At 36.1% G+C, this 26,458-nt stretch overlaps 1 protein-coding gene across 1 annotated transcript in view; it reads right to left on the bottom strand.

The window, feature by feature from the left end:
- Window positions 1-26,458, bottom strand: part of NF1 (neurofibromin 1) — a gene marked incomplete at both ends in the record, with an annotated part of 254,679 nt that overhangs the window by 184,307 nt on the left and 43,914 nt on the right. The window contains 4 exons of the mRNA XM_079725195.1: window positions 2,639-2,745; window positions 7,449-7,639; window positions 11,915-11,998; window positions 13,964-14,107. Of these exons, the coding sequence (XP_079581321.1) occupies window positions 2,639-2,745; window positions 7,449-7,639; window positions 11,915-11,998; window positions 13,964-14,107 (526 nt within the window). The remainder of the gene's footprint in view (window positions 1-2,638; window positions 2,746-7,448; window positions 7,640-11,914; window positions 11,999-13,963; window positions 14,108-26,458) is intronic.

Below are 26,458 nucleotides of genomic sequence, written 5' to 3'. Positions count from 1 at the left end.
CTTCCCGGCCACCTTCTTCTCTGCTTTAACCAGCTTGCTCTGTAACATTTGGTGATACTTCCCTTTAACATCACATACCTAAATTAATCACCAAAAGCTATGCAATGCATTCTACTTCCTAAATACCATAACAAATTGGTCTCCACCCTACCCCATTCCATCCAGATCTCCACTATCCTTATTTCTACCTCACGTTACTATACAACCAAGTCCCAGAAGTTCATGTAACTTTTTATCAAATCATCCTGCAAATTTCAAGCAAAGTGGCATATCTAAAATAAAATACTGATCAAGGTAATTTCCACCCAAAAGCCTCTGCATCACTTCCCATGGCCACTAAAATAAAGCCTAATAACCCATAAGCAAAACAGTACAGCAGTTAGGTACTTTGGTTCTAGAGACAGACAGATGTGACCCTGCCACTCAATAGCTGTATGACCTTGTAAGTGTTACTTAAGCCTCAGTTTCCTCATCAATATAGGGGATGATAATATTATTATTGATGATATTATTATTGATGATAATATTATCATCAACCCTGTTTCACAGGGTTACTGTGAGTATTGATGAGAAAAAGCATGTGAAGAGCATAGCGTGACATCTGGCACATACTGAAAATGCAACAAATGTCACTATGTTTTTATTAATATGATCTGACCTACTCTTGTACCTCTCTATATCTTGCTCTTTTCCTCTTAACATCTCCGACCCCCAAACCCATAGATACTTATTCTCTCACTTTATGCTCACTCTATTTAGCTTTGCCACACTGCTTTGCAAATAATCTGATAATATATTTGTCTCATAAACCAGGCCATGAGCTCCAAAGGGAGAGATTCAATACTTTATTAATCTTTGTAAGCCCGGCACTTAGCATGGTTCCTTACATACAGTTTCTCAACAAAAGCTGCTGAATCGAATTTAAAACACATCACTACTTTTACTATTCCATATTACAGGAAGTTTCCATTCCTTTCACCATTATCATGTAGAACCATCTTTTGCTGGTCTATTTAATATTAGCTTTATATTTCACATTTATCAGCATAAACTCTAAATTTATGATCATAAGGAAGCTTCATTCAATGGTGATAACTTACCACAATAAAAAGAAAGTAATTTATCCACACACTTAGTTTCTCTCATTCATGCATGGAGAACCATCTCAATTAATTATTATTGATTAAACATTTCTAAGAAAACTGATCTTTAAACAAACAAACAAAATCCATAGGCACCCTGGACTAGATTTCCCAAATGTCACTGAACAGTTATGAAAAAAAAATTACAAAACTCCACTTACATTTCTTAAACATTATACAAAGATTAAATCTCTAAATATTACCATTCACTTCCTTAACTTTTCAATGTTTAATGATAAATATTAAAATCTTGAAATTTCAACTGACTTGAGTGGTGGTTTATTATAATGTAAAATAATTGCTGCCCACTTGTCTGTATCTTGACATAATAGCTAAAATGATCCATTTTTCCTTTATTAAAGTTACTGAAAAGTGATTTAACTGTTGCTTGGTTTTATAATGGTAACGATCTCAAATCACAAATTCTGAACAAGGTAATATAGCTGGAACACAGCCTTATAGTATTCATCTATATAGACACAGCCTTTTTACATCTCTGGTGAATAGTTGTTGAGTTTAAAGCAAATGTTAAGAAAACTAAACATGGTATTTTGAAAATTACACACTGTAGAACTGTTGAGGTTTTCAAAGTTAGTATAACTAAATCTCCTTTTAGGTCAGACATTAAAAACATTATTGACAATTCCTATATCAATATACAAAGTAAAATAAAAATGAGTGTGAATCATATACTGTAAGGTTCCACATTTAAATTAGCCAGGATCCAATATTACATAAAATTAAAACACAATTTTTGTGAAATGAATTTAGGTATTTATACTCAGTTTATTAATAATACTCAATGATATTTGATTTATATTAACACATTCCTGCTTACCACAAAAATTCTCTCATTTCCTTCTGATAGTTTATTTCAGTCAACATAATCAAAGAAAGCACTTTCCAAAGCTTTAAAAACACACATTTTAGGCATTATAACATTCCCATGTGTGACTACTATTGACATGTTCTACAAGGAAGCAAAACTAAGCCCTGAAAGAGTAAAAGACTTTGTAATGCTATAAAGTCAGTACGTCAATAACAGAAATGAAAACAGAATGTCAGAAATGAGATTCCTGACTCAATTTCTCCTCTCATCGTAAGAGCACAATCTTCTGGTTCCATCTGCAATGAAACTTTTATATCCTGCTAAGCTATCTGCTTTTAGCACTACCAATAGCTAAACAAATAACTTCTATAACCTACTAGCTACCCTCAAGAGGTGAAATTCTAGAAAAATTAAATAACAGCATCCTCACATTCTCTTTATTAAAAGCAAAAATTGTAGTTGAACAAAACTTTCCATTGCCAAGACTTAAGATACTCATTTTCGCTACTGAACCATAATGTATTACTGTCCATTTCTCAAGGACATTTGCACTATAAAATCCACTTTGATGTTCTAGCTCAACACAACTTGTATAATTAGTACATTCAACATACTGGTTTTTCACCCACAGTGATTAATTTCAGATATATCATACATTTAAACTTACCCTTCAGGAGTCGTTTTAATTTTGCACAATCCACATTGATATACTGTAACAATTCTATATCATGAACATCAACATTGTCTTCTGAACAAACAGTCAATTCCTGTAACCTGAAAAGTAAAAACCAAAAATAATTTATCAACTGAAGTCTTAGGATAGTCCAAAATTCTGAATTCAACAGACTCTTCTCACCCTAATGATGAGTTTATAAGAGAAAATACACATATAAAAATAAGAGAATAAATTTTTTAATGAAAATCTAAAGGAACATAACTAATTCAGGGGCTGTGACAAAAGAAACTGTGATAATCCAGTAAACTTCACAATGTACATCAAATTACCATGTTGTACAATATACAGAATATACAGAATTTTTATTAAAAAAAAAAAGATCACAGCATGCTGATAACTGCTGAAGCACAGTAAGAGATACTTGGATATTTGAAATACTTTCTCTCTGCTGTGTGTATTTTAAAATTTTTTCTATAATATAAAATTCAAATTTCAAATTATAAGTTAAAAAAAGATAAATTTTATTAACCTCTATTCACATCAACTAGACTTCAGAGACATGAATGACATTTTATCTACATTCACAGGATACATTTACTTTGTATTAAAAAAATAAGCCTTTATTCACTGCGCTTTTCAGTCTGTACGTGTGCTTACGTGATTATTTAATTAGTGTCCCTCTCTCACAGAACTTAAGCTTGTAATGACAAAAATCTTTCCAAACCCCAAATTTCCCTCTTATTAAATATGAAGTTACCAAAAATGTAGAAAAATTTAGCACTTAACAAAAATATAGATGTTTAAACTGTTAAGAAATTCACTTAAGCCTAATAAATAAAAGAGGTTAAAGTTTTCTTCCTTTTTTTCACTAACAACCACAGAGGTCAGCTTTTCAAAAGTTGGTACTGCTAATCTATTGTTGTGTGCTTCCTAATGAAGCTTGCTTATTTCAATTAACAGATATCAAAAATATAAGCAATAGAATGAAATTACTAATTTTCATAAATGCAGAAAGAGATGTGTGAAAAAGCACAAATAGTACATGACCTTATTCAAAATATTAGCTCAAAGTATAACCATTTCAGTATAATTTAAAATTGACATTAATCATCACACTAAACCTTCAGTTGCTAAAAATGAAATCAATGCTATTTCTTCCTTCTCCAATTCCTCTTTCACTCACTTTAGCCCATAGATGTATAGCTAACATTAAAATTATTCTAAGCACTTACACTAATGTTCTTCTTATCATCAGGGTGAGAAAAGCTTAGCAGTTCACACTGGGAATGAGAAGGTCCTCAAAACTGATTTACATGCTACAAACTCCACAGCTGCTGCAAAGAGCCTAAAAATATGGAATATGACTCCTTAGGAAACACAACTTAATAAATCAGCAACACCAACTTTTGAAAAGCTAACTCTTGTGGTTGTTTGTGAGAAATGGAAGAAAAGTTTAATTCCTTTTATAGTCCAGTTTTTACCACAAGGAAGGAACATTTTGTGAATTTATAAGGCAGAGAAATCAAATAAAGGGTAGTCTGGGCAAAAGAAATGAAGTGGAAAACCTATCACTAAAACATCTAGAAAAACTAGGTAAACTGAACAACAACAAAAAGATATTTTAAATGTATAGAAATAAAGCAAAACAAACACTAAGTACCCACCCAAGTCCAGAAATGGAAAGGAAACTGAAAACCAGAGATGGTTTTGAAGGCATGATCTAGCCAACAAAAGAAGGGTGAGAGTCAGTTAGATTTTTTTTCTCTCCTTAACCTAGGGGTCTGGGGCTAAAAACATCCACACGGGACTGGATACAAAGTCCTGTACCCTCAAAATGCAGAGAGTAGAACCAGAGGCCTGCATAAAACACGGCTAGAAAGAGCTATGCACTTCCTTAAAAAAAGAAAGAGACACTGAAAGAGAGACAGAAACATAGAGAAAAGAGAGGGAAGGGAGAAAAATCTATTACCAGCACAAGAAGCCTGTCTGCTCTGCCTAAGCTTTGGGTAGGGGAAAAGATCACCCAGGGCTGTCACCTTACAAGGGTTGGAGGCCCACATCTGTACAACCCATACAATCTGGGGCTGAGAAATTAACAAAAATATAGGTCCAGAACTGGGCACTTGGCAAAAGCAAATGCAAAACCATCACTAGGATACTCCCACAGTCCCAGGCTACAAGAGATTTCCAAAGAAAATAACTGCACTAAAGATAAATTTGCAATCAAAGCTTACAAAACAGAGAGAAAAAATTCACTGTGAATGACAGTTGGCACACACAAACAAATGAGATTATTTAACAATCTTAAAGAGAATACATAATAAGTATGTTTTAAATAATTAGACATATAAGAAGAAATTTTAAACTATTAAAAACAATAAGAAACCATTTTAAAAAAACAGCAGATTTGTAAAAGAATCAAATAGAACTTTCAAAGTCATTGAGTCTTCTGCTTCTGGTATATCTCAAATTAGATATTTTTCAGGACCCTCCAACTACAAAACAATTAGATCCAGTGCATTGTATAATAATTCTGTGGAAAAAGCAGCTAATGCTCTACATAAAAGAGTACTATGAGCCACAGAACATGGCATACTTCAGCAGAATAAAAAAGTTATCTTATGATCTGTAACTCATATTATTCCCTTAAAGAAAAGCAAAGGACAGAAATATCAAAAGCTAATGTTAATCCTAAAAGAGAAACATCCACAGACAGGTAAAACGGTCAAGCACAACAAATTTTCATGATACTGATTCATCTAGTACATACGAAGTATAAAATCAATCTTCAGAAAGAACTGCCATTCCAGTTCCTTGCATATTTTGTCACCTAATGCTACGACAGCAGTGTCACAGGATAACCCCATCTAAATTAAACCATCATAATGGTCTTTTAGGTAAGTGACCCTCTAATAAGATCAGCTCCTATATCTGGCACCAACTAAATGAAACAGCACATGTAGTTGTCTGAAACATGAATTTCATAGATCCCATTTCTGAGCAGTCTGTCCCCTGAAAGCTAAAGAAACTGGCTTATTCTGGAGACATTTAACTTCTACTCTGCAAACAGTGAACTAGATTCAGGAAATACCCAAAAGTTGTCTATTTTTACACGTGCCAATGCTGCAAAATAAAACCTTTGGTGACTAGAAGATTTTTAGAGTTTTCAGAGGTGGCATATTTGCTGTGTTTTATTAAAGCAATTCATGTTTGGATAGACTAAAAAACATTTTACCCTTTTGATCATTTTCTACCTTCAATGTAAGATTATTTCAAACAGTAAGACTGGTCTAGTAGTCACCTAAACAAAGAAGGGGTTTGGTTTGGTTTTTTATCATTTTAATGCATCCTATTACCTAGGTGTTTGCTACCTTACTGCTTCAACCAGTGTACTATTTACTCAGAGTATGAGATGCTAACACTCAAGGGATTTCATGAAGACATTGTTCTATTGTATAACCACTACCCTACACTATCAGTCATATTATAACATTAGATAAAATTTTAATTTTCTTTGCACCACAATTCTGATGAGAGGTTGGAAGAATACTGTTGCCCAGCATCACGATCAAAGAAATGCCATTTTTTATTAAAAAGACTGCAGGATTTTGAAGCTAGCCAGTTCCGCCTAAAAACCACAGCACAAATTCTCAAACTATGATGTATGTTCTCATTCACATCTGTTGGAAAACAACATAAGAATGAACTAAGCTAATGGACATCCACTGCTCACACAACACAGACAAATCAAAGATGCAGGTGCCATTAAGCAAAGGACTGCGCTAGTCTTTGATCCACTGAATCACTAGGTGATTTACGTTATACTTCCTACTTGGTCTTAATTAGGGACCCATTTGACTCTACTTGCATGAGAAAGGCAAATCGTCTGCATGAAATTAAGATCCAGAGTTACCTGCTACCATCAGCTACAGTTCTATACCCATTTCTCCATCTCTAGCATTATCACAATGAATGATCACATGATGATTTCTAAGCATCAATAAAAGCTTAAATTATACTTATCATACAATTTTAAAGCACAGCAGTGGATATTATAAAAAGGATTTCATCAAAATGCGGCTAACATAGCGGTACCAGGAAGCAGCCAGGCACAATAAAATGGACAGACTCTGAAGCCAGCCGGACTTCGTAGTTTTGGGTCCTCTGTTACTTGGCACAGCACCTTGATAACTTCTTTAGTATTAGTTTGCTTACCTATAAAATGGGGTGTCACCTACATTTCAGGGATACTGTGAAGATCCAACAGCATAGCACATGCTGTAAATGCTCAACAAATGGGAGATTTCACAGTTCATACACTTAAAATACAGTTCACTTTCTAGAATTACTCATTTCCTTTTGCTTCCACACTGCTGGTTTGGTGTTTTGTTTTGTTTTGTTTTTGATAACTTAGGAGCTTGTGATAAGGATCAGAGCGTTAAGATCATTAGAATTCTGACTACTCATCAATTATTCTGATTGACTAATTTCATTACAAGGAATAATACGTTAAAAAGCCAAACCCAAAATTTATACCTATCAATAGTATTTAAAAAAAAAAAAAAAAAAGCCCAGTCATGGGTGACATTTTTTCCTAAAACTTAGACTTTCAAGTTTATCATAGTACTCACATTTAACTGTACCCACCAATAACACATTACAAAATAAAAATTTCTAAGAAATCAATGTATAAAATTTCAACAGAAGCCCACAGGTTAAACTCATTTCTGTCAACTTTTTACTTTTATGTAGACAAATTTTATATTACTTACAATATTCCTATGTAAATTTACACACTAACCTGGTAGAAATTCGACTAAAGACTGCATTGAAGTTGTTGCAGCTGAGAGAAAATAAAACCCCAGAGGCAGAATTCCGAAGTTCAGCTGCATGTTGGTTTCCCTCACGACAAGTGTGAAGAAAATGGCAGATTTCTGGCAGCAACTGTTTGACCAGCATTGTTTCATCTAACCTCATCGTGTCCTTTGGTTGCTAAAATAGAAATAATCACATAATTCTAGAACTTTCTTAAACTTACCTGTAAATATTTTCTATTATGGAAAATTTCAAATATACATAAGAGAAGAAACAGAATAACGAACACCCATATACTCATCACCTAGATTCAACAATTGTTAATATTTCATCATGTTTGCTTTATCTATCTACAATTAGTTTAATAAAGAGGGTGGTTCCATCTTTCACTTCTTAATCACAAGAAAAGTCCAGGTACCCCCATCCATCCTCCTCAGCACCCCAATTTCTGCTTGTTCCCCTGTTCATCAAATCCCCACATAAGCCCTTCCCTTCCTGGGAATCCCTAGCTTATTGTGAGTCCTAAATAAACTTTATTCATATTCACTGTCACTGTCATCTGTCTCAACATCCAAATTAATTCCTGGGTGAGCAATCACATCTACCTTTGTGCAGACTGACCAAAACAGATAGATATTACTTATTACAAATAATTTTGTTTTGGTTTAACCATTTCAAAGTAAATTACAAACATCATTACTTCACTGCTAACTTACTTTGGCATCTCTAAAGTATAAGAAAATTCTCCAATATAACTTCAATGCAATCATCACACCAAGGAGAAATAAAAAATTCCCTTAGATCAGCTAATACCCAAACCGTATCCAAATTTCCCCAACTGCCCCGTAAATGTCTTTCATAGCTGTTCTTGTTTTATTCAACCAGGATCCAAAAAAGGTTCACAGATTGCAGCATGATTGTAACATTCCTTTAGTCTCTTTATCCTAAAACTATTTCCCCCTCACACACCATATAGATCATTTTTATTTTCCATAACATTGACTTTTTTTAAGAAACTAGACCAGTTGCCTTACAAAATGTTGTATATTATTGATCTGATTATGTCTTAGTGGTGAAACTTGTTCTTCTAGTTGTTATATTTTCTGTTAAGCTGGAATCTAAATATAACAGTCTGATTAGATTCAAGTTAAACACTAGGTAGAATTCACTACAGTTTGTATTACATCACATCAGAAGTACATAATGCCAGGTGGTCTCTCTGTTAATGACACCAAGTTTGATAACTTTGGTGTTAACACTGAGGTTTCTACTTTGTAAAATAAATCTCTACAATTAACAAAAACAGCCAATGGATAAGCTACCCTTAGTTGAAAATAGACTGTTCCACATCAGTATTTTACCTAACGGCTTTAGTATCCTTATATGAATGACAATTTTGATAATACCAAGCATGATGACAAAGAACAAATTTTTGTAAGTGTGCTATGATCAAATCTGTAATTGCATTCCAAAAGCTTTCAGATGCAAATACATTGAAATATTTGGACAGTAAATAAACAGATATCACAAAAACCTGCAAAATTTGAGTTACAATGCTCTTTCTTATTTATAGGCTAACCAGACAATACAGGTGTTGAAACCAACTCCAATTAATATACAAATAAAAATTATAGAAGTGTTCAATCTTTTGAATAATGGTCATATATACAGGATCAAAAATACTTAAGATTCCTCAAATTCTACAAAATTTTACTCATAAAATTTTGGTTTTGGGCTTCCCTGGTGGCGCAGTGGTTGAGAGTCCGCCTGCCAATGCAGGGGACACGGGTTCGTGCCCCGGTCTGGGAAGATCCCACATCTAGCAGAGCGGCTTGGCCCATGAGCCATGGCCGTTGAGCCTGCGTGTCCGGAGCCTGTGCTCCGCAACGGGAGAGACCACAACAGTGAGAGGCCCACATACCGCAAAAAAAAAAAAAAAAAAAAAAAAAAAAAAAAAAATTTTGGTTTTAATCATGATATTGATAAGTATTTGTTCACTTTCATTTAGCTAGTTCAACTACTAATATGATAAATATGTACTATAGGGCTCAGTTCTTAAACTGTCTCAACTTACTTTGATCTAAAAAGGAAAACCAATAACCAACAAGGACCTACTGTAAAAAAAATTTTTTTAATAAAAAATAAAATAAATAAATAAGTAAAAAGGAAAATCAGGACACAACCATAAAGTCATTGAAGGCAATCCAGAAAAACACAGCTGTTCAATAATATGAATAGTATTACTTTTAATTATAAATTTAATTTAAAACTTTATACATTTTCAATTGAGCAGAGCAAGCTAATATATATTTTATGTATTATAAAAGCTGTACCATGCCCACTTAGTAGGGCTTCAATTAAGCTATCTCCAAAGAGTATCAAATTAAACAGGGGTCAATGATATCAGTGATCATTATCTAAAATACCTTTACCACTACCTCTCAATTATAAATGTTAATGGAGAAAAGATGTAGAACTGAAGAGGCAATAAACCAGCCTACCCCCATTCAAACATGGGTGTCACTGATATATTGGCATCTACAATCAAAGTAATAAGACCACTACAAAGAATTGATTCAAGAGAAGTTGAAACATTGTCCACCTTCAAAATTCCATCATCCTATTTAACAGCTTTTTTGCTCTTTCACTCTATTTTACAAATGAACAGCCCATCACAAATTAATACATAGCACAAAGCTAAAGCAGAACTAGCTCGTCCTCAATTTAAGAAGAAAATTTATAAGCACTGTCGCACAATTTTGGAATGTGGACAAGGGTCAATAAAAGAATTTAAAACATTATGCTTAGGTTTTGTGGCCTATGGTCTTAAATAGTATACTTCTCTTCCCTAAGGATACATCATTGGGTGAATGTAATTATTTTTTCCAATTCCCTACCCTACCCCTTTTCCAACTCCCGACGCTACCCCTTCTTTAAACACTTTGACTGTTCTCTCTGTTCTCAACTGATCAGCCCTCATATGTCAAAGTCGCTTCCCATCTAGTTTTACTATAAAGAACAATTATAACATACGTGGAAGAGAGAAGCAATTCTGAATAAAGGGGCTTCCCTGGTGGTGCAGTGGTTGAGAGTCCGCCTGCCGATGCAGGGGACACGGGTTAGTGCCCTGGTCCGGGAGGGTCCCGCATGCCGCGGAGCGGCCGGGTCCATCGGCCATGGCCGCTGGGCCTGCGCGTCCGGAGCCTGTGCTCCGCGACGGGAGAGGCCGCAGCAGTGAGAGGCCCGTGTAATGCAAAAAAAGAAAAGAAAAAAAAAAGAAAAAGATGGGTCAAAGGAAGAGAGATTATAATCTCAGAAGAAATAAGTTACCCCAATACATACTGAATAGACATCTTTAAAATGGAGGTATTATATTTATGTAAACTCCTACCATTTTCCAGGAAAAATTAAAGCTACTGAAGTATAGAAGCATTATGCTTTATACAACAGAAACATTCTTGGGGACTTCCCTGGTGGTCCAGTGGTTAAGAATCCACCTTCCAAGGCAGGAGACGCAGGTTCAATCCCTGGTCGGGGAACTAAGATCCCACATGCTGAGGGGCAACTAAGCCCGTGCACCGCGAATACTGAGCCTGCACGCCGCAACTACTGAGACCGCGCACACTGGAGCCCACGCACCACAACTAGAGAGAAGCCTGTGTGCAACAACTAGAGAGAAGCCAGCCTGCAACAACTAGAGAAGGCCGCACGCCGCAATGAAGAGCCCGCGCACCGCAACGAAAGATCCTGCATACCGCAACGAAGATCCCGCATGCTGCAACTAAGACCCGACGCAGCCAAATAAATAAATAACCAGAAATATTCTTGAAAAATTTCTAAGTAAGGCATGGTTGAAAACTCTGAGATAACTATTTAGAGGAAACATGAGAAACAGTTGTTTTGTACTCAACTACTCCTCCACATATCTATTTTATATGTTCATATTTACATAACAAGTATTCTTAAGGTAGAATCTATCACAGTAACAGTAATAGTTTTAATTTTTTAAGTTCTCTTTTGCATAGATTTGAAAAGTAAAATATAAAATCAGATTCACACAGGCGGAAACAAGATTCTCTTGGTCTTTAACATCACATTCTTTGACAGCTAAGCAATGCCACAGGCCTAACCAACTGGAGAAATCAGTTAAATGAAATAGTGACTTTTCCACAAAATTTTTTCTAGGAAACCTGAGAGAGAGAGAAATGTGACTCAAGCTTAACACTTTATAAGTAATCTTAATACCTATTTAATTTACAAAAGATGAGAATATAATTTTTTCTTGAAAATTTCTCTATGCTACCCAGTCAGCTCTGTTAACAAAATTCATTTTCATGTCTTAGACAAAAAGTCCTCGACTCTTCTCCTTGTCCACACCTATGCTTCAGTACATCAGATCATTCTCAAAACTGAATGCACAAAACCTGCCTATTCAAGAATAGATTTACTCACCCCAGCAAGACATTTTTCCAGTGTATCCAATATAATCAACTGAGAGAGATATAAATTTTTTTCAGCAGCTTCTCCAAATATTCTCTAAAAGAAAAGATATTCAGAACACTAAAAGTTGGTTATTACTCTCCACTACAAATGAGCACACATCTGAAACGTGAGGGACTAAGGATCAAGAAAATCAATAGATAAATCATTATATCTCCCAGATTATACTATATTTAAATCTATTATTTCTGATTTTATCCTAATGCTCACACAAAATAAATTCTCAGGCAAACAGTCTGCCATCAGCCTGCCACAGTAAAAGATACTCTGGGTTATACTTTAAAAAGATGTAGTAAGGTCTTCCCTGGTGGTGCAGTGGTTGAGAGTCTGCCTGCTGATGCAGGGGACATGGGTTCATGCCCCGGTCCGGGAGGATCCCACATGCCGCGGAGCAGCTGGGCCCGTGAGCCGTGGCCGCTGAGCCTGTGCGTCCGGAGCCTGTGCTCCACAACGGGAGAGGCCACAACAGTGAGAGGCCCGCGTACCGCAAAAAAAAAAAAAAAAAAAAAGTACTAAATGTACTTTGAAACAAACAGCATTAAAGAGATGGTAACATTAGGAAAATCCCATGTTCTGTTATTTTTTAAGTAAAATTTAGATTTGAACAATATAGAAAAAAATATGTAGGATTTAGATACACATATAGATCTTTACCAGAATCTTGAACTGAACATTTAACCACACTTTGATGCCACAAAATAATCAAAGCCTAACTCTTACAGCAACAAAATGCTGTAACACCAATTAAAGCGAGTTTTAGGCATTCACTATCTTTAAATCAAATACTACACTATTAACAGCAGACTATGGTTTCCACAATTCAGTTTGCTCAATAAGCACTAAATGAATGCCAATATCTCAATACTGTTTTTGTTTTTAAAGGAAGAGTCCAAATACTAAAACATTTTCAATCTGAGAACATGGCCACTTATCTATAAAAGCAAAATCCTATCTGTATGACCCACACACTATGCAACAGAAGAGTTCCATAAAATCTTAAATGTATTTCTGTAAGTCACTTTACATATTTATAAAAGGTCCTTTTTTCAGAAAATCTTAATTTTTTTCCATAAAGAGAAAATATGATTGCCCACTCCTCCAGTTTACCAATTTTGTAAGCCCGGGGTATCTTCCAATCAACTTTTTAAAAAGAAAACACACCAAAGATGATGTGACTATGAAAATGGTACTGATTTTCACAATCTAAAACCAGAAATCAGTTTCACTGCTCAATGCAAACAGTATAAATTGTGGTTATAAGTGCTCAAAACAAGCAGAGCAGTTTGGAGTTAATCAAGAAATATCCAGATGGGTTGTTCTCAACTGAGTATGAAAGAAATTTTAGATAGAAATTGACACAGAGGAAAGAATCACCGGACAGCAAGAGGAGAAATAATATGTTCAAAGGTACAGACAGAAAATAGTTGGAGTACCTTGAAGTCTAGGGAATGTAAACAGATTTTATAAAACAGGAAAAAAAGAAGCAATTATGAGCTTTTGACAGTGGAAATGATGAAATAGGTATTTGAGGAAAACTGTTTCAACACAGGTTCTCTACCATGGAATCTGTCACAGGTTACAGGACGAAGGAAATAAAACATCTTCACAAAAGCAATCTCACATTTTAGGACTACAAAGTCATATTTTATTTACCATCTAGGACTGGGACAGTCTGATATGTAAATATTCAAATGAGAAGCTAAGGAAAAGATTTTAATAGATTACTATCGTCAATTTAAATATGACAAAATCTGTATGAAATCCTAATTCCAGAAAAATGGAACAGTAGATAGGGTCACAAATAAGACAAGTATCTAAGAAAAAGAATTAAAATCTACAAAGAAAGTTAAAAGGTTACCTGTGCTCATCCATAAATTAAGATGAATGTTTATATCCAGAGTCCACAGAAAATGACTTTACATACTTCAAAATATGCTGTTCCAAAGTTTAAAATCAAAAACAAACCGAATTCTCCCATAAAACAGTAATGCAAACACTCACCATATTGTTAACATTCTTTAAGATAGTGGTGAGGCCGCTTATAACCAAAGAAAACTTGTATTTGGAAATATTGATAAGACATTCCTTGTTGTGTTCGGTACTGACTTTGGTATGTGTGTTCTGCTGTCCTGTTTTTATTGGAAGCTGAGGAAAAAAAAAAAAAAAGTTAGCTTACATTTTAAAATGACTACCGAGAACTCTATTTCTCTTTGAAAATCATGAGATATTAGGAATATTTTATCAACCACAATTACCTATATTTGTATCTCAAGCTCCAATTTTCAATATATAAAGGAATTTATAGCAAATCTAAAATTCTTTAGAAATTTCAATTTTTGCAGCTTTCTAGAAGTCATAAATCTCTATCTACAAAATTAAATCTTTAGCCAGCACTATGTAAGACAGAATGATGACTCACAGAAATAGAGCTACTTCCTTGTAGCTAAAAATTATTTCAGAGAAAAATGTCTGCAATAAAATGCAATCTTTTCTTTTATATATTGAACTCAAGCATTAAAAGAACAACAGACCAAGAAAATCTATGCCTTAGACCTCTAGTCAGTAATGGCAAATAACGGCAGACTGCAGAAAAGAAAACAAACTGTATAGCCTGGAATATACATAGTAAGACTGCTTCAGGTAAGATAATCACCCTCAGGTACACAGCTGAGGGAGTAACAGAACAACAAAGAGATAAATCTCATGCAAAAAAATATCTTTTAAGGGAGATATTACATTTATATTTAGCTGAGAATGAACTAAGTCGCACTATCAGGAAGTTCATCTCTACCCTGTTTAAGAGCAGCATTCTGTACTGAAAGCATCACGAATATATTTACTGTTTAAATAACAGATCCTGCTAACACTAACAGAGAACACTGATGAGGTTCCTCCGTGAAGAAACAAACCTGAGTCCAGCTTCCTCATTTTTAAAATGGTGCAACAAAAGGTGGAAAGAGACCAAGCAGCATGCCCAAGTTTGCTTAGTCAGTTAATAATGTAATTTGATGGTAAAGAAATACTAAAGAAAAGAGGGGAAGCACGTTTAGGGTTTAGAAGATAAGGCAGAACAGAAGCTACAGAATTACATAATATTACAAGATTATGGAGAGAAAAAAATCTGAAAGACCAAAAAAAGAGGATTGTAGAAGATGGCAGTGGCTGCACCAAGAGGAAACTATAATGTAAACTGTGAACTTTGGGTGATTATGACATGTCAATGTGGGTTCATCAATTGTAACCAGTGTACCACTCTAGTGGGAGATGCTGATAATAAAGGAGTCTGTGCATGTGTGGAGGCACAGGGCATATGGGAAAACTCTTTACCTTCCACTCAATTTTTCTGTGACCCTAAAACTGCTCTAAAAACTAAACTGTTAAAAAATGCAAATAGGTCTTCCCTGGTGGCGCAGTGGTTGAGAGTCCGCTTGCCGATGCAGGGGACACGGGTTCGTGCCCCCGGTCCGGGAAGATCCCACATGCCGCGGAGCGGCTGGGCCCGTGAGCCATGGCCGCTGAGCCTGCGCGTTGTGCTCCGCAACGGGAGAGGCCACAACAGTGAGAGGTCCGCGTACCGCAAAAAAAAAAAAAAAAAAAAAAAGACAGAAAATTAAGAATTGTTAATATCCTTAAAAAGAGAGAGAGAATGGCAGTGGCTGCAATGTAGCTTGTGAATCTCCCCAAATCCCTCTGTGAGGGTTCATTTTACATGTCAACTTGATTGGATCATAGAGCACACAGATATTTGGCTAAACACTATTTCTGGGTGTGTCTCCGAGGGTGTTTCCAGATGAAATTAGCATTTGAATAGGTGGACTCTGTAAAGCAGTTTGCACCCCCTCCAATGTGGGTGGGCATCAGCCAATCCACTGAGGGCCTGAATAGAATAAAAAAGGCAGAAGGAGGAAGAATTGGTCCCTTTTGCTTAACTACTTAAACTGAAACATTGATCTCCTGCCCTTAGTGTTCCTGGTTCTCAGGCCCTCAGACCCTTCTATCTCCCCTGTATTGGTTCTGTTTCTTTAGAGAACCCTGACTAATACACCCCCTCATAAAACAGCAAAGAAGCTAGAATCGCAAAACCCATGGACCATATCTACATCAAAATTAGGGGACAAGGCACCCCACAATAACCAAAATACAAGCAGCAAATAAGAACAAACCACTTAAGGCTGCAAAACTGGTGTGGTATAAGCATCTGTGCAAGAGAGAGCAGAGGGAAGCAGAATGTTTGATGGACCTGACGAGGAAAATCCCCAAACTGCATTACATCCTCAATGAAAAGTACAGCAGGACAAGTTTAGAAGCTTAGCTAAAATACAGGGGTTTTTGTACACATAGCAATTGGCACGTGTGTGCAAAAGGTCTATAATAAAGTCTGAAAAGAAGAAAGCACACTTTAAACCATCACTGTCTAATAGAACTTTCTGTGGTTAGGATATTATACTGTATCAACAATGCTCATTACAGTAGCCACTAGCCATATATGGCTATTAAGCACTTGTTATGTGGGTAATGCAAATGATGAATCAAATGTTTAATTTTATTTTAATTTATTTTACTTAAATTTAAGTAGCCATTGTACCCACTGGACAGCACAGTTCTAAACTAACGAGCTAAAGAAACACTTCCTTCAAGGATGAAGCCCATGCTGAGAAGAAATTGCTGAGATTCACTCCAGACTGAAACAAGAACAACAGGGCAAAAGAAAAAGATCCAGATAAAGGTGGAAGAGAGGAAGGAAGCCAAGAGAGCTCACAAAGAATGAGATGACATATTCGTTTAATTTCCTGAAAGCAACAGAAGAGCTCCAGAGCCATGAAGATAGAAATTATCCTGGCCCACATTTCTCTCCTACCAATTGAGGAAAACTAATTTCACATAAAAATGAGCAACAGAAAACACTGTAGTCAAATCATATGTGAAGTTATTTTGAGAAAAAAGAATAAGAGATAGAATAACATTGCAACAGAAAATGAAAACACGCCAAAAAGATATGCTCACCAACAGATGAAACTGTAAATTATTAATTCAAAATGAGCCAAGAGAAATTTTTTAAATGACTGAAGATATGAAATAACGAATTAGAATTACAAATAGAAATAAGTTGACAAAACTCAGGAAAGAATTAGAAAAAAAAGAAAAATCATTTCAGAAGTGAAGACTAACCAGAAGATATTAAAGAGTGAATAAAACAAAATATAGGGCTTCCCTGGTGGCACAGTGGTTAAGAATCTGCCTGTCAATGCAGGGGACATGGGTTCAAGCCCTGGTCCGGGAAGATCCCACATGCCGCGGAGCAACTAAGCCCATGCGCCACAACTACTGAGCCTGTGCTCTAGAGCCCGCAAGCCACAACTACTGAGCCCACGTGCCACAACTACTGAAGCCTGCACGCCTAGAACCCATGCTCCGCAAAAAGAGAAGCCACCACAATGAGAAGCCCGTGCACCGCAGCGAAGAATAGCCCCCGCCTGCCTGCAACTAGAGAAAGCCCACGCACAGAAATGAAGACCCAATGCAGCCAGAAATAAATAAATAAAATAAATTTATTAATATATATATAATGCTTTAAGAGAAAAAGAAGGTAAATAGGAGGAAAATTCTAATATCAAAAAAAAAAAGAAAAGAAAAATGAGATGGGATTTGCAATGAAGGGACAGAGAAGACATGCAAACAAGATCCAACGTATGTATAACAGGAGTCCTCAAAGAAGGAAATCAAATCAATGGAGTAGAATGAATATGAGAAACTAGACTTCAAGAAAACGTTGCTGAAATTTTTCAAAAACACTTGAAACTATATATTTAAAGGGCATACCGCATACCTGGAAAAACTGACCCAGAATGACCAATACCAGGACATATTTTAGTACAACAATTGACCTTCTGTGAACAAGAAAAAAAAAAAATCCTTTGAACATTCAGGCAGAAAGAGAAAGCCACTTACACAAAAAACAAAAATTAGACTGTCATCAGACTTTGACAATACTATATGCTAATAGAAAATGAAATAACATTTTAATATTCTCAAGAGAAGATAAAGTAAACCAAGGATTTTATATGCAGGCAAACTGACTCGCAAGTACAATGGTGACAATCAAACTGTTCTGAACTGTAAGAACCCAGGAAATATTGCTCCCTTAAGCCTTTCGTGAGGAATCTACTAGAGAATATACTTCAGTCAACCAAAATAACAGGAGACACATCCACATTACGAAGGACCATTAATACACATTTATTAAAAGAACTGAGAATAAATGACGAGAGTAAGAGAAAAAACATACTATGTAATTGCTATGTGTAATGACAGTATAGATACAGTACAATTATCAAAAATGGGGAGAGGGTAGTGAGAGTATACAAAAAGTAGGATGTTTCCTGATTACCTTATGGTACTAAGAGTAAAAGGGTATTATTTTAAACCAAATGCTGGCTGAGGAGATGAGAGTAAGTTACTAGCTGTTTCAACATTGCTTACAGAAGAAAACCACTATATAACAACTTCCCCTCCCAAGAAAGGGAGGAAATTGAAGTACTATACAAAGGCATCAATATAAAAGTAACCAACAGAACAAAAATACAAACTGCTGGTTTGTGCTGGGTGAGCAGTGGCACAAGCCCACCACCAGATGCTTAGGTGAAAACCTACAGAGGGGGTAACTAAACACAGCAAGAGTTTCCCATGTGGCTCTCTTCAAGCTTCTCCTTCACAGTCGCACTCCAGTGGCTGGACATAGTTGGCTTCTCAGATTTCCCTAAAAGCTCCAACTTGTCTACCCATTGCCACTGATTTAGAGGATCTGACTAGTGACTCCTTCTCTGATCCTCCAATTCCCCCTTCTAGATCTTCACCCCACGAGTCCTCTCAAAACTGTATATGGTCTTATTTCCATAATAAGTCCCTTCCTACATTACACAATCAGCTTCCCTGACTGAACCCTAATACACAAACCTTCTGAAATACCAAAAAATACACTGGGAGAGCAAATAACATAGACCATACAATTAAAAATGACTTAAAATAAAAGATTTGTATAAATATAAATGTAACATAAAAAATATGACAGAAATGAGTCCAAATTCATCAAACTATGGAACAGTCTCCAGGATATATCTTTAAGTTAAAAAAACAGGGTGAAGAAAAGAGTATACAGTATGCTACCATTCATCTAAGAAGTAGGAGGGGAAATAAATACACACACACATACACACACACACACACACACACACCTCTTCGCACATACAAAAACAGAAGGATGAAACTTAAAAACTTTTAAGTGGTTACCTTTAGGAAGTTAAAGAAAATAAAGGAGAGGTGTTGAGGATAGAATCTATACTCCCTGGTTTTTGTAGATTTTATTTTGAAATTATGTAATTTATGTAAATATAAAATTAAATTAAAATTCTAAAAAATAAAATAGAAATCAAAAATAAACAAATGAACTGAAATTTGTATCCAAATTTTTAATGGCATAGTCACAAAGAGAAGAAATCATATTAGGTTGACTTCCTAATGGAATATACTCTAGGGACAAAAAAATGAAGATAAATCTTGATCCTGTATGTACTGTGGGATCATGGAAATGAGTGATTTGGTGATATTTTAATTCTGTCACTACTGGTGTCATTAAAAACTGCAACTCTCAGTACAGGAGAGGAACAGTAAAGTAAAAACCCTGTAGTCTTGAATTGGAACTGGAAGTATCTATATCAATTCTTAATGTAGTTTTATCTTGTATGAAGAAAATAAAATATATTTTTCTCCCTTTGTTTGCTGAAAATGCCTAGAAACAACGACCAACCCTGCAGTAATGATCTTGAGATTCCATTTCCTGGTAAAAGGAATTGGGACTCCTTCAGAATGGCTGATTCCACATCTGAGGCAAAAAGGTACATGATGAACCTGGAACACTTTGTCATACCAGATAGCAAGAGAGCTGCCAAAGAAAGCTATCAAAGGGTCGAGTCAAAAAGACTCAGGAATAAATTTTGAGGAGGCTCCCACTGACCAAAAATGGAATAATTTGAACATTGTTAAGGACAACAATTTTAATTTATTGAAACATCAAATATGTTTTAATCCATACTTCTGCTTCCAAGGTAGAGTAATTCACAGCAAAACAACACCTCCCTCCCCCAAACTCACACACACACAAAAAAAAGAAAAAATACAAAAATCAACTGTTTATAAAGATTTTAGAGAGCTACTGAAGGAATGAGGCCTAGAGAGGCTAAGTTTCCAAAAAAGGGTGAACTATGGAGAAGCAAGGTGATCTTCTGCAGCTGTTTCCTCCTGCCCTGGGGCATTTGCAGAATCTGCCCCCCCCAACAAAAAAAAGACTCAGAAATATGTCTTTCCCAAGCAAAGTACCTCTGTTGAGGGAAAGAGGAACCATCAGAGCTTCTGGTTGTCACTGAGAGCTGGAGTGACACAACTGAAGACATGAGGGAGTCTCAAATGCATAATTGGGTGGAAAATGGTAAAAAAGCTAAGCCAAAAACTTCTGAAAAGCAGAACAGAATTTCAAAATCTCATAGCCTCAGAAAACAAAGATTAGAGTACAGAACCTGCTAAAGAGAGAGGGACCCTAGTAAATACACCCAGTTCTTAATTGTACAACCTGGAGGGTAACATCCTAAATAAACAGGGGCAAATCACAGCAAATGGAACTTCTGTACATTACAAGTAGGAGTGTAAATCAGTAATTACTTTGGAAGACTGACATTATCTGCTAAAATGGAACAGATACATACAGTCATCGCTCCAAATCTGCAGAACATTGGTTCCAGGAGCCCAGAGGATACCAAAATTTGTGATACTCAAGTCCCTTATATAAAATGGCATAATATTTGCACATAACCTACGCACATACTTACATATACTTTAAATTATCTCTAGATTACTTATAATACCTAATACGATACAAATGCCATGAATAGTTTTAAATACAATGCAAATGCTACTTAAATAGTTGCCAGTTGCTTAGCAAATTCAAATTTTGCTTTCTGGAACTTTCTGGATTTTTTTTTTCCCTGACTATTTTTTATATGCATTGGTTGAATCCACAGGTGTGGAACCCACGGATACAGAGGGCCAACTGTACTTAGCAACTTCACTAGGTATATACCCAAGAGAAATGTGTACATATGTTCACCAAAAGATATGTTCAGCTATGTTTATAGCAGTGCTTTCAAAACTTCCAAAAACTGGAAACACTCCAAATGCCTATCAACAGCAGAAATGGTTTTTTAAAATGGTATATTCAAACAAAGAAAAACTCTACAGCAATGGGAATAAATGACTTACAGCTATAAACTTAATTTCATAAATATAATACTGAGTGAAAGAAGTCAGAACAAAAGATCCCTTACTGTATGATTGTTACACAAATTTCAAAAACATGTTAAATTCAAGTCAGGATAGCAGAGACCCTTGGAAAGAGCAAGTAATGACCAGAAGGAAAAGGAAGGGGAAAGAGGAACTCCTGGATTGCTAGCATTGTTTTATTTCCTGATCTCTGTACTGGTTACACTGCTGTGTTTACTTGGCAAACATTTATTGAGCTGTATATTTACATACATTTGTGCATCTTTCCATACTTATAAGTCAATGGCAAGTTTTCTAAATACATACATATTTAAATCCATGAGTTAATGATACTAAAAAAACAAAAACGAACTGGTCACTCCTAGTGGATACAGGGGAATTTTGGTAGACACTGAGGCACTGCTCAGCTCCCCATTCAGGGAAGGACTTAACTGCTGGAGTGCTGTCAGTCAGCCCCTCAGGGATCGCCTCACCTGCAGAGAATGATCCTGCCCAGGTGAAACCCTTCCTGGGCAGCCCACATCCAATGACCAATTGATCTGGCAATATAAAGGCTGGAATACCTCAGCCCAATTCTGGGAAACTCAAAAGGGCCATTCTAGCTCCAGAGCTCCCCAAAGGGGTTGGCCAAACCTGATTCTGGGCCTGCACTGTACCATGAATTCTGCATCTGCAATCCTCCCTTCTCTCAGGTGTGCATCCCAAGGGAACACCTTAATGAACATCCTGCACTAGGCTCTCAGAGCAGACGGAGCAGGTGCTAAGATGTGAATTTAAAGCTGGCAATGAAGGAGAAATAGTAACCTCAAAAACAATTGAATTTGAAGAATATTACTAAACTATTTGAGCTCTGCGAAAAAAGATAACAAAAAGCTGACTGCCAATTAGAAGCTAAGTATGAAAGCCAGAAGGCCTCTCTGGAAGCACACAAAGATGCTCTCCTCTCCTCCAGCAGGAAGGCAAAAAAGAAACCTAAGGACAAGAACCAGAATTATCAGAGTTGCTAGGTTCCAAAAGTTAAACTCCCAAACAAGGCAGGTCTGCTACGCCAAGATCAGAGAGCTGTGGTTGGCAAAGAATAATAAGACTCTGACACATGTAATGGAAACATCTGGGTTGGTGCTCCCCAAAATCTTTTATCTCCAAATTGCCCTGAACCCTCAAAGTCTACAGAAGTGGCCCATTACTGTTACTAAGAGCAAGCATTCCCCACACCTGTCTGAAGACAATTCAGAGGCCTCTCCCCTGCAAGACAACAGATGTCCCCTCAGGATTTGCCACCACCTCCCCTCCTGGCCAAAGAGGTACGAGGGAATTTGGGGGGTAATGAAACTTCCTATATCTTGACCATGGTGAGGATTACATGAATGTGTGTATTTGTCAAAACTCAGAGTTAAGTAGTATAAATTCAAGTGAGAGTGTTATAACATTAGGGCATTCAATGTAATCCCTCTGGTAACCACAAAGAAAATAGCTGTAGAATATACAAAAAGGAAATGAGAAAGGAATTTAAACATTCCACTACAAAAAGTAAACACAAAAGAAGACAGTAATGTTGGAAATGAGGGACCAAAAGAAGCTATAGGGCATATAGAAAACAAATAGCATGATGACAGCATAAGTCCCCTCTTATCAGTAATTAAAATGTAATTAGATTAAACCCTCCAATCAAAAGACAGATTTGGCAGAATGGATAAAAACACATGACCCAACTATAAGTTGCCTACAGGAGACTCACTCGATATCCAAAGACACAAACAGGTTAAAGAAGAAGGAATGGAAAAAAAAATTCCATGCAAACAGTAATCAAAAGAGAGTAGGCTATACTAATACAAGACAAAATAGACTTTAAATCAAAAAAAGTTATGAGACAAAGGAGGACATCATAAATTAATACAAGGTTCAATACAGCAAGAAGATAGATTATAAACATTTACACAGCTAATTACAGACCATCAAAATACATGAAGCAGGGACTTCCCTGGTAGCACAGTCGTTAAGAATCTGCTTGCTAATGCAGGGGACACAGGTTTGAGCCCTGGTCTAGGAGGATCCCACATGCCACGGAGCAAATAAGCCCATGTGCCACAACTACTGAGACTGCACTCTAGCGCCTGCGAGCCACTACTACTGAAGCCCACATGCCACAACTACTGAAGCCCATGTGCATAGAGCCTGTGCTGTGCAACGAGAAGCCACCGCAATGAGAAGCCCACACACCACAACGAAGAGTAGCCCCTGCTCACCACAACTAGAAAAAGCCTGTGCGCAGCAACAAAGACCCAACACAGCCAAAAATTAATTAATTAATTATTTTTTTAAAAAAAACTTCATATGTGACATGGTCACAATTAAAAAAAAAACACATGAAGCAAAAACTGACAGAATTGAAGGGAGAAACAGAAAGTTCTACAATAATAGTTGGAGACTTCAACATTTCACTCACAATAACAGAGAAAACAACCAGACAGAAGATAAGTCAGGAAATAGAGGACTCAAACACCACAATAAAACAATTAGACCTAATATACATGTACAAAACACTCTACCCAACAATAGAATATACAATCTTCTTAAGTGTACATGGGACATTTTACAGGTTAAACCATAGGTAAGGACACAAATAACATCTCAATAGATTTTAAAAGACAGATATGCAAAGTATCTTCTCTGACCACAATGGAATGAAGCTGGAAATCAGTAACAAAAGTAAAACTGGAAAATTCTGTGGAAATTAAACATTATACTTTTAAACAACCAATGTTTCAAAGAAGAACTCACAAGGGACATTAGAAAATACTTAGAGATGAATGAAAATGAAAACACAACAAACCAAAGCTTATGGGATGCAGTGAAAGCAGTGCTAAGGGGGAAATTTATAGCTATAAATGCTTACATTAAAAACAAGGAAACTAAAAAATAAAAATAAAAAAAAAAACAAGGAAACTTTCAACTCAACAACCTAACTTTACAACTTAAGGAACTAGAAAAAGAACAAAGGAAACCCAAATCTAGGAGAAGGAAAGAAATAAAGATGAGAGCAGAGATAAAAAAAATAGTAATAGAAAAACAATAGAGGAAAATGTATGAAATCAAGAGTTGGTTCCTCAAAAGGATCAACAAAATTGACAAACCTTTAGCTCAATGGACCAAGAAAAAGGAGAACACTCAAAGCACTAAAATCAGAAATGGAAGTGGGGACATTACTATCAATTCTACAGAACTAAAAAGGATTTAAAGAGAGTACTATGAACAACTGTAGGCCAAAAAGATTGGAAAACCTAGATAAAATGGAAAAATTCCTAGAAACACAAAACTTACCAAGACTAAATCACAAAAAAATAGAAAACCTGAATAGACCTATAACTACTAAGGAAATTGAATCAGTAATCAAAAAATCTCCCAAAAAAGAAAAGTCCTGTACTTGATCACTTCACTAGTGAATTCAACCAAACATTTAAAGAAAAACTAATACCAACCCTTTTAAAGCTTTCCCCCAAAATTAAAAGAACACTTCTAACTCACTCTATAAGGCCAGCATAACCCTGATACCAAAGCCAAAGACACTACAAGAAAATTATAGACCAATATCCCTGATAAACATTGATGCAAAAATTCTCAACAAAATACTAATAGAATTCTGCATCACATTAAAAGGATTGATTGTGCTTCCCTGGTGGCGCAGTGGTTGGGAGTCCACCTGCCGATGCAGGGGACACGGGTTCATGCCCCGGTCCGGGAGGATCTCACATGCCGCGGAGCAGCTGGACCCGTGGGGCATGGCCACTGAGCCTGTGCGTCCAGAGCCTGTGCTCCTCAGCGGGAGAGGCCACAGCGGTGAGAGGTCCGTGTACCACAAAAAAAAAAAAAAAAAGGATTGATTATACACCACGACCAAGTGGGATTTGTTCCTGGAATACAAGAATGGTTCAACATATGAAAACTGATCAATGTGACACACCACATCAACAAAATGAAGGGGAAATAAACCCACATGATTATCTCAGTTGTCAATACTACACAAAATGATCTACAGAGTCAATGCACTCTCTATCAAAAATCCTAAAGACATATTTGCAAAAATAGAAAAACCCGTTCTAAAATTCATATGTACCTCAAGGGACCCTGAATAGCCAAAACAATCTTGAGAAAGGTGAAAAACCTTGGAAGATTCACACTTCTTGATTTCAAAACTTATTAGAAGTTACAGTCATCAAAACAGCATGGTACTGGCATGAAGACAGACATGTAGACCAATGGAACAGAACAGACAGCCCAGAAATAAACCCTCTTGTATATCGTCAAATGATTTTTGACAAGGGTGCCAAGACCAGTTAAAGGAGAAAGGACAGTCTTTTCAACAAATGGTACTGGGAAAACTGGGTATCCAGTGGATGCTAAGGAATGAAGTAAGACCCTTACCTAACACCATACACAAAAAGTAACTCAAAGTGGGTCAAGGACCTAAATGTTAGTCCTAAAACAATTCAACTCTTAAAAGAAAACATAGGACACTTCGTGACACTGAATTTGTTAATGATATCTTGGATATGGCAACAAAGGTACAGGTTACAAAGGAAAAAATAAACAAACTGGACTTCAAGAAAACTTTAAAATTTTGTGCATCAAAAGACACTATCCAGGGACTTCCCTGGCAGTCCAGTGGTTAAGACTCCATGCTTCCACTGCAGGGAGCATGGGGTTCAATACCTGGTTGGGGAACTAAAGATCTCGCATGCCACACAGTGAGGCCGAAAAAAAAAAAAAAAAAGACACTATCCACAGAGCAAAAAGGTAAACCACAGAATGGGAGAAAATATTTGCAAATCATGTATCTGGTAAGAGGCGGTGAGAGGCCCGCGTACCGCAAAAAAAAAAAAAAAAAAAGATTAAGATGGTAAATTTTATGTGTATTTTACGACACACAAAAAAAGAAAAAAGACTATATACATAAAAGGAAAGGACACATAATATAAATTTATACGTTGATTTTTCAAAATCTGAGATCAAGGAAGAATTCTAACAAACATTTATTGAATATCCGCTATGTACCAGATAGCAATGTAGGTGATATAAACACAAAGATGAATAAATGTACCCTCAAGGTACCAATAATTCTGAAATTATCCCCTAATCTCTATTCTGTTCTCCCTTTCTCTTGGGCAA

This window comes from Hyperoodon ampullatus, assembly GCF_949752795.1.
Source record: "Hyperoodon ampullatus genome assembly, chromosome: 19".
Lineage (NCBI taxonomy): Eukaryota > Metazoa > Chordata > Mammalia > Artiodactyla > Ziphiidae > Hyperoodon > Hyperoodon ampullatus.
The sequence above is the reverse complement of the archived record's forward strand: the minus strand, read 5'-3'. Positions and strand labels throughout refer to the sequence as shown.